This window comes from Camponotus floridanus, unplaced genomic scaffold (genome assembly GCF_003227725.1).
Source record: "Camponotus floridanus strain SB8 unplaced genomic scaffold, Cflo_v7.5 scaffold20, whole genome shotgun sequence".
Classification (NCBI taxonomy): Eukaryota; Metazoa; Arthropoda; class Insecta; order Hymenoptera; family Formicidae; genus Camponotus; species Camponotus floridanus.
Genome location: NW_020229326.1, coordinates 1,612,955 through 1,623,251, shown reverse-complemented (window position 1 = coordinate 1,623,251; position 10,297 = coordinate 1,612,955). Strand labels below are relative to the sequence as shown.

The 10,297-nt window shown below is 37.8% G+C and overlaps 1 protein-coding gene across 1 annotated transcript; it reads left to right on the top strand.

Annotated features, from left to right (window-relative positions):
* Nucleotides 1-843: 843 nt before the first annotated feature.
* LOC105249929 lies at nt 844-3,179 on the top strand. Its single transcript, XM_011255730.3, has 4 exons — nt 844-927; nt 1,462-1,771; nt 2,135-2,320; nt 2,698-3,179. Exons 2-4 carry the CDS (start codon nt 1,517-1,519, stop codon nt 2,743-2,745), a joined length of 489 nt encoding a protein of 162 aa, XP_011254032.1. The 5' UTR covers nt 844-927; nt 1,462-1,516; the 3' UTR covers nt 2,746-3,179.
* The last annotated feature ends 7,118 nt before the right edge of the window (nt 3,180-10,297 follow it).

Below are 10,297 nucleotides of genomic sequence, written 5' to 3'. Positions count from 1 at the left end.
ATAATAAGAAATAATAAAAATTGAAGAATCAAATTACAAATATTTAATACAATTTTATCCTAGCGGAACATCAAGTAAATAAACTCGCAAAGAGAAATAGAATCAATCAAAAATTCGTAGTTATCCTGAATATCCTCTTTTACCGGTTCTGTATCACGTATGGTAAGTGATAACAATTGTTATAATCCAATGATATCTGTCATCGAGCAATTATTATTCGAAATGTATAAAGTCATTTCCTGAATATTAATAATATGATTAACTGATCTCTATTAAAATAATATCAAAGGAAAAGATGAGAAATTGCAGTCGGTAAAACAGACCATATCATAGACTAAGACTTGCCTGCACCCTTGAGGTATCATAGAGTTGCGGTACGTTGGTATCACACAACAGGCTGCGGATATCAACGGAAAATGGCCTTACCAACCTCGTCGGTAAGGGAGTTCTCTCAGATCATAAAGTAACAGGATTTCACGAGAAAAATTCAAAATTTTCAATAATCTATTCTACCTTCATATTTCACCTTTATATTAAAAAAAAATTCTACTTAATATATTTTTTAGTTGTCGGATAAAAACAATTAAAAATACAAATGTTATAAAATTACATCTATATTTATTTATTTCACGTGTGCTTTAATTAATTTAAAATTTCTTCTTTTTTAGATATTTACATGTTGTGTCTATTTATTACTGTTAATCTGTTTAATTTTAAAGGCTTTTGCGAATAAAATATAGCAAATAATGGAATATTTTCGCGCTTGAATAATAACGTTAGAAGGTCGTGTTTATCATCACGCGTCCTCATATGAAATGATGTACAAGCGAATAGATATGCCAGGATATATACAAGCAGGACTTTCAGTTGTCTGTTGAAGTATTGTCGTAACGGATCGTTCGGATTAAAGCGACTACATTAATCCAGGTAATGTCGATGTGAAAGTGAATTTTATTACAAAAAATAGTGAAGGATAATCGATTTAATAGTATATCGAATAAATTGAGAGAGATTAATAGTAATCATAATATTCTTCGTGATGGAATAATTAGTTTTAAACACAATGTATGTAGCGTAGACTTTAAATTCTATTTTTTCACAAATGTATATGTAATACAAAAAAAAGAGAGATGAGCGATAATAAACGTACTTGTGCTTTTTTTTGCATGATTTAAATAAGAAATTTTGCAAATTTTTAGTACTTGTATAAATTAAAAATTTGATTTCACTGTATAAATATAAATGTATTCATTTTTTTCCATTTAAATAATTTAAACAGTGTTGTGATGCAAATTATTGTTATGTAAGAGTGTTGTGACGCAAAAATATTGACGCGAGCAAAAACTTATAGAATATCTTATGGAAAATATGCAAAATGACAGATAACAAAAAATCTTGAATTAGGGCGATACAATCTTGTAAATATCATGACATATATATTATCATAACAATCCATTTTAGGTCGAAGTATTCGCGTTAAGAAGAGGGATACACCGACGCTAACAAGATAAAAATCATGGCATTGACGTTAGCGCTACCGTTAATGGGTCTAGATCCGGAATGCTTTTCCACATTGAGCATGAAGCTTCTTAAGCTCGAGAACGAACAGAACTCGAGAAATTCACTCGAATCCGGACGGGTTTCTCCAAGTACCGGAAGCGAGTCCAGCGGTATCAGCAGTCTCGCACTGTCCAGCGAATCCGCGTCAGCCGAATTAACGCCGATTTCATCGAGACCGGAGACTCCCGTCAGAGCGCCGAACAAGGAGAAGGTAAACATCACGTGCGTTGCCGAATAATTCAGAACCGATATAAAAAGGGATTGCCGGAATCCCGTACCGAAAGAGAGAGGAAGATAGGGAGAATAAAAAAATCTCGGAGAAATTATTTTTCTGAAGAGTATTTGCTTAATCGAAAAAAGATGATGCGTGTGCAATTTATAACGTTATTGATATTGACACATGTGTCTCTCAAAGAATTACTTTTCCAAGGAATATATGTTTATATTTCGAAAAAAGATAATATGCGATTATTGTATTTTCAAATTATTAATATTGGCGCACGACATCTTTCCATTACTTATTGTACAGTCTTTTTCATAATGATTATAAGTAAGAAAAAGAGATTTTTTTTAGATACATACACCAATTCGCATAATGCACGGAGGACGTGACATATTGAATTTGGGAGCAAATATCAGGCCATCGTTCAATTGGGAAATAATAGATCGAAAGTTGTCTCGACATGAGATTCAGCATATTATAGCCAATCGTTCAGTATATTATCGACTACGCGAACAACCGCTTAATGATTATTCAGTGGTATGTATGATATAAAATAAAATAACATTAATATTTTATACCCCATATCCTCACCCTTTTTTCTTTGAGAAAAAAATTTCAATACAAAATTAATATGAATAATATATTTAATATAAATAATATAGTATATATTCAATATAAAATTAATATGAGTAATATAATATGTGTGTATATATATTATAGAATATATATACATATATATTATAAAATATATATACATATATATTTTATACGTGTATGTAGAAATTGTGTGTGTGTATATATTATTTTCTATAGTTTAAAAACGTTATATGTGTATTTATATAATTAATAATCTTTTTTAATATTATTAAGTTTTTAATATTATATTATATTTAAAGTGAAATTCTGTTTTATAGAAACGCTGCGACGAATGTGGATTTTGCGAACAATCATGCATCTTTTAATCGAGGTGACCATAAAATAATTAACGTGACAATAATGCCCAACGTGCGACATCGTGGACAACTAAACTGTGATAGATCGAATAAGCGGCAGCCGGAAACGGAGACGTATCATAAATCGAGCGTGTATAGATGTATATAAGATTATGTATAGATCTAAATATTTAGAAGGGGACGCGACATATTTCGCAACATGAAACGTGAATATGATAATAATTCATATCATTTACAATTATATTAACAACTTTGTTTATTACTCGTATATTGAGGAAGATATCTAGTTAAGTTAGAGAAATTCGAGTGTATATATGTATATTTAAATGATATACGTTCCTCTACCGGATACGGGCTGCAATGATCTTCCTATTCTTATTATAAGAGAGTGATGAAATTAAGATAAGAGCTGAAGTGAATTTTACGTGAATCAGAATAAAAATACGTCAGGATAATCTATAATGTTTCTATAGCGTTTATAATCTTAGATACTATAGTTCTGAATTTTTTTTTTTTTAATTAGATAAAATTAATTCTATCAGCTCGATTCTATGATTCATCTTTGATGACCCCCCACACTCTTATAAAATAGCTTTAACTATATATAGTGCGTATGTACATAATTATACTTCGGACGAATGACGATAGTGGCTGTAAGAATATCGACGCTTTTTATAGTCGTCCGAATGTAAAGTATCGTGTGACTACAATCTGCTTTTTCATCGAACGATCAAACGATATTAGATCCTTTACGCATCATGTGACGATCTTTATAATAATAAATTAGACGATTCAATTGGAAAAAAGATTGCAAGTTTATTGGATTGCAATCATATTTTGAAAAGCAACACGCTGTTCAAAACTTTTCTACATGTATTCTATATGTATCTCTTTATACAAATTTACTAATTTAAAGATATATCTCATTGTCAAGATTGTCATCGACGTAAGTCGATCGTATATCGTTTTACATTTTTTGCAATTGTATGAATAAGTGCCGTTAACGCTTTATGCAGTATCGTTCTAATGACGCACCGATGGACAATATCGCGTAATATAATATCATTTAATATAATATCACGAACGATCGGCAATGTTTATTAAGCGCCCGAAAAAAGAGAGAAAATCAATCCTTACATTTTTCCGGTAAATGTAATACCTGCTACGGAGGATATAATATACAATTCTACGACGGCACATATTGCATATATATATCTTGACCATTGTTTATGAATGCATGATAAACAATTTTTTATATACCTCAATATTGTTGCGCTATTATAATTATACCTATTTTTACACCAAATAAAATTATGTAAAACGCTCGCAAAATGTCAAAGTTATTCTTATTCTTGTAACGTCCTCCATTTTATACATTCGACTTTCGATTTTTAAAGAGACGAGGGGATGGACACTGTAATTTTTCTTCCTAAAATTAGAAATTTCGCACCATAATATATCGTCGCGTGTTGCCAAAATCAACGGGCCCTTCCAGCAGCGATACTTGAGCCGCGTCAAAGATAAGCGGACTCGGCGAATTAGTGTGTAAATTCGCGCGAAAGGCATTAGAGCCGCACAAGGGGATTGATCGCTCGGACCCTCGTGCCTCTGCATTGTTTCAGCTCGAGCGTAACACCCGGCGTGGCGCTGCGGCCGATTCGATCCACAATCGCGCTCGAACGATCAACACTTTGATGGGAACGACCACCGCTTGCGAAACTTGCGTCTGTTCACGCACGTGCATTCTCCAGCTCCTTATCGGACGTGCGACATTCACGGATTTTTCGATATCCGCGCATCCAAAGAAAAGGACGAATCAATTACTAAAAAAAAAAGAAAAAAAAGAAAAAAATTCTCATCATAAAAAAATTATTCTCTACTAACATCCGATGGTATTCATATTTAATAATTTTTATAATTCTGCAAATTACCACCTGTTTTCGCTTAATTATCAATTATTTTGGAGGCGAGTATAGGTTATGTTTATTAGAATAATAGCGAATTTGATATCGAAGTATTACCGAGTTGCTTCTCGTTCAGCGATCGAGATTAAGAATGTTCCTCGTTTAGCGATTTGTCGCGTTCGGGCCCCCGACACTTGCTAAATACGTCACTGGCGTTTATATCGCTTGCGCGTATTTCGCGGGGTGTGCGAGAACCTTTTAGGCCGCACGCGTGTATATACACTAGCGATATATGCACGCGCGCGCGTTGGAAGCGCCCCGTCCGTGCGTGCACGCGCGGATGCGTGGGTGCGTGCAACGCGCGAGAGATGCGCAGGACGACTATTCAGATATTGTTGTTATTGTTGAGGGAACAATCGCCCGTCAATAGGCCGCCTCGGCACAATGTATCTATTCAGGTGCGGTCAGCGGTGCTCAATCGATCAGGATCCACCCTTTGCGAGTCTCGGAAAAAGCCCCGCGTGACCGACGAAGACTGTCAAATGTGCATCACGAAACTTTCCGTTCCAAGATTTATTCAGCCTAAAATCTTAATTACCCACGAATGGGATACTCTTTTGTCTCTTTTCTGTCTTCCGAGGAAAGGAGAGTTACCGCTTGACTTGCGTATTTTTATTTTATACGATATAAAATATATATTTGACGTTATTCTGAGAAGCGAAATAAAATTGTCAAATTAATTTAAATTATATTAAGAGATGATTGGTTTATTGACTAGTAGCTAAAATTATTTTTACGATTCTCGCAATGTATATATATTTTTTAGTATGTATATGTGTTACGTATTGTGTTTATAATAATCATCTTTAACATATTTTCAATAATTTAAGTTATCGTAGCTTAGTGGACGAATTGATACTATGTGTATATAATGTGCGATTGTGTGTACAAAGTGCGAAATTGCATTGTAAGGACTCGAGTCCTCCTGGTCACCTCGGATTATCAATTGAAGCGTGAAATGAATCTTGAACCGCAATGAAACGTATCGGTCTTTGACATCAAATCGTAACCGTTTAGACGTTGTACCAATCATATTGCCTATTACCATTAATTTGTTTAATCTAGTTTTTGGTTTCTGTATCAATATTGTATCAGATTTAAGGATTTTTAAATTAAAAAAAATTTCTCATAACTAAATTTTAATTTCTATATTAAAAGTCAGTATATTAAAAGTTTTTATAAATTTCTAGAAGCTCTCTCACAAGTAAGTACTGTAAAAGAATAAACTTTAATCTCTCTATGCAAGCGATATCTCGGATTGATATGATAAATACCTGGACGCTATCCTCATTTAAATGTTTAAACGAAATAGACTTTTATAACGACTGAATATAGATGAATGTGTCAATTGCCTATGATTCTCTTATTCGATAAGTCAGAGTTTGAATAGTCAAACGGACGACCGTACGTCGTAATGATACATGATCGACTCGCGCGAAGACGCGCTGAAAAGAGACCCGGTCGTCGGCGACGGAGAAAGAGAGGCCGCGAGTGAGAGCCACTGTCGCGAGCGAGGGTACCCGAGTTCCGCGGCTATAGCGATGATTACGTATGCGGGAATCATTGTCGAGTAACGCGCGATGCACATGCAAAGGCCAAAAATCGTCGAAATCAGTCGAGTTCAACATCAGCATTGTACCTGGGCTTTGTCTCTGCCTCATTGTTGTTGGTCGGTGCTCCTCCCCCTTCTCTCTCTCTCTTTCTCTCTCTCTCTCTCTCTCTCTCTCTCTCTTGATAGAATCTACACGTACGCGCGAGCCGCGGCTGCTGTCCCAGGATGGCTTCTATAGCTGGTCCAGTCACGCATCCAGGACCATTCGCTGGTTATGCCGGTTCCGTGGATCGGTATAACCCTTTTACTTTTAAAACGCGCATGTATACATGCCATTGGAAAAAGGACCACGACAAAGCTAGATGGATAAATGTAAATTCGATACTTTTGCCGTGTACTATTGGCATTTCAAATCTTTCCCTCTTTATCTATAATTATGATCATAATTATAATTATAATTATAATCTTTATTTATAAATCAATATCAAAACGATGAAATAAATTAGTTTGGTATTTTGACAAATCTTTTTAAGCGTTTTAAGAGTAGCTTTTGAATTCTGTTGTATATTAAATAATATTACTTTTAAAGATAAGAATACTTATTTCATTAAAATAGAGCAAGTAAATGTAAAATTCATAAATTGTTCGTCAATTCTTAGCAATTTTCGTACGATAACTCGCGCCTCTAATTCAACCCGCACCGCGAGTAAATCCGATCTCACGCATCCGACGCGCGATCGAAACGAAGGAAAAGGAGCCGGCAGGGCGAATCCGTGTCTGCCTTTTTCCACTGTGCATAATACAGGTGCAGGACAGATAGGACAAGATCTCCGCGATGATATTGGAACGAGAATGAGTGAGCGAGAGGGGTAACATCAGCGGCAGAGCAAGGCGAATCCGGCAGAGGAGGAGAGGGGGGGCAACGAAGCGCGGAGGGCGGGGGAAACGAAAGAGAGAAAGAGAGAGAGAGAGAGGGACGGTAAAGAGAGGGGGATAGGAGGAGAAGAGGGCATAGAGCAGCTGAATAGGAAGCGACACAATGGACCTGGGTGGCTGTGGAGGCGTGTTATCAAATGGGTTCCTCATTCACATACTGCGGCCTGAGCTACCTGTGTCTGTCTGTACCGGTGTCTGTCTGTTATACTTATTCATACCGCCCATTGTGTCCTCCACTGTTGAGTCGAGTTCAGTTCAGTTGAGAACGCGATGGAACGTGCCACAATGCACGAATATGGGCTGCGCCGCACCTCCTCCTCTTGCACCCGCTCCTTCTGCACCCTTCCTCGCATCCCGCGTACCTCTTTCTCTCGCTCTCTCTCTCTCTCTCTTTGCCATTTGCCACCCACGGTCCAATCCGCGCGCGCGCGCGCGCGGGATTCGCCGGGGCCGACTGAAAAGAAAATTGCGTCAGGAAATTGTATCCGCGAGAAAACCCGACCGATAATGCCGAGTTCTTGAAGCGTACACGTCGCGAGATTTCTCCGCCTCGGCGACGGCAACGGCGGTCGTCGAATCTTGCCGCCGACTGTCTCGTTAGACGAGCGCGCGAATTTCCGCGGGGAACGATCGATGGCCCCCGCGGATCCCATCCGGAATTCCGGGATGCGCTTGATATTCGCCGGCAATGGGGGGTATTATCGCGACGCGGTACTTGTCAGAGACGATAAAGACAGGCTAATATGACGCGAATGGGAGAAAAGTTCAACGTTACCAACGTCTCCACTAAAAGGATAATCTCATCCCGATAAAGTTTCTCGTGCGATATTACAATGAGAAAATTAAAAAGATACCTTCTTAGAGAATTTAAAGGGACGATAACTTTTTCTCTCGGTCGCAAGATACGTTGCCGAAAAACGACGAACGAGGAGAGGATCTCGAGAAGGGGAAGAAGGAGGCGCGGATGGTTCTCGTCGCGGTCGCGCGCGACGATATGGAAAGAGAAAAAGAGAGACCGTAATACGTATATAACGTATAAGCCGGCCATAGGGCCCTGGATGAGCCGCCCGCGGACGCAACGGCATACAAAACTCGCTCAATACGTCATTCAGCCGAAGAATACGCCTCGTTCTCGCCATTTTGCTCCCAGAATGAGAGTTTCAAAGGGAATTAAGGATTCAAAGGCATCTTTTGCGCAGCGCCCATAAAACGTCCAACCGCCGCCGCGGCACCGCGTCTCTCCCTCTCCCTCCTTCCCCATCACTCTTTCTCTCTCTCCTTATCTACTTCCGTCTTTCCCTTTTCTCCCTCTATAACTCCTCGTAAGCGTCGTCGCTTGCGTTTCTACAACGTTCTCAAGAGAGGAGTCGTGAATCGCTGAAGCGCCCGTCACGTCGATGAAATATCCACAGAGGAAGGATGTTAAGTTCGTCAAAGTGTCTGGTCCAATTTATTTAACGCGCCCCCATTTAACGGTAAACATGCCAGTCGGATTTTCATCTCGATGCAATTCTCACGTGACACGTGCGAGGAATTTAAAAGCAGGTCACATTCTTCGATCACGAAAAAAAATAATGATACATCTCTCGAATCAATCGATATTGCTCCGATAATTTATGACATTTGAACAATTTCTCGCGAATATTATTATTTGGTTACGATCATTATGCTTTTGGGGTGGCGAATAGATAAAACGAGGACGTACCAACAGAATCCCATAAACGTCCACGTCACCGCTCAAATAGCCGGCCAATGTCCCAGTAACCCCAAATCTGTCTACACTTATCCGTGGAAAAAAAAACTCGCCCTTCATATTTGACGTTTGTTCGGTAAAAAAATGCCCCGGGCCACATGCACCCTCGTACACATGCACATAATCCCACTCCGCGCGAGATGACCTTTCCTATTTACGGCGCTCGCGCGGAACAAATTCGGACGACGATCACTGTTTGCGCTATAAGATAACAAAAGGAGGAGCGGCGGTCGTTCCCGTCTGTCTAGGATTGCGCGATTAACATAAAAATGCGACGGCTCGTAAAAGGCCACCGTATACATACATACATTATGAGCATTATATATCGCGGGAGGGTTATAGTTTCTGATTGTTATTCATATACGGTCGGTAGCAGCGGCCGAAATTCGTGCCAACGCGTGTATCGAGTCAATATAACGTCAACCTAACATATAGAGGCGAAAAATATCGCGAATCTCAATGATATATCGATGGTAATTTTCTCCTTTATACAAACTGTCTATACACAGTGCGAGACATTTAAATAAAATTGAAATATATTCCATCATTTTATATCATGTAATATTAAAAGATTATATCAATTTATGATATTATATTAATTTATTTCTCAAAAAAAAACTTTGCTGCAGTTGCAAGTCTCGAAGAGAAATATTGCTAAAAATCTCTCTGCAATGATATTTACCTCCCATTTTATTTATAACACAAAATACTAATTAATTTCTTTTTACTGACGTTCGTATTCCGTACGAATAATTCACCTTTTCGCCAATAATGCCTGCCTTCTTTTTAAATATCTAACGTAACGCGCGCAAATTTAAACGTTTACTCACCCACTCTCGCTGCGCGGAATTAAAAGGATGAAAGGATGCACCGCTTGTCCAGCCGCATTGCTGTAAAAGCCGAAGATCTGAAAGCACATCACAATAAAGAGTGAATAAGTAAAATATCATCGAATACAATTAAATTAATACAAAAATTAATTTGTGAATAAAAAAAAAAAAATTTATATATATATAATTATATTTATATATTGTATATTGTGAATTAAAAAAATATATAATTATATATATACATATATACATATATATATATATTTTATATATATATAAAAAATATAATACAACATCCGTTAATTTATTTAGCGAATATAATTTCGATCTTCAATTTCTGCAATGTCTGATTACGATCGACAAACGTTCGTCTATTCAGAAGCTGCTCGCGGACGAAATCGAATCTCGTTCGCCCTTTCCTCCGTCGCGCGACACATCGGTATTCTTTCCGTATCCAACACACATTCTCCGCATTATATTTTTCGTTTTATATTCTCCTCTCCTATTTGCGCGCGCGAAAGCGCGC

What these genes read in the sequence shown, in the direction of transcription:
- LOC105249929 (XM_011255730.3), top strand. Translation starts at nt 1,517, where the DNA reads ATGGCATTGACGTTAGCGCTACCGTTAATGGGTCTAGATCCGGAATGC. An exon ending in GAGCGCCGAACAAGGAGAAG is followed by an intron (nt 1,772 to 2,134) that starts GTAAACATCACG and finishes GATTTTTTTTAG; the next exon opens with ATACATACACCAATTCGCAT. An exon ending in CGCTTAATGATTATTCAGTG is followed by an intron (nt 2,321 to 2,697) that starts GTATGTATGATA and finishes TCTGTTTTATAG; the next exon opens with AAACGCTGCGACGAATGTGG.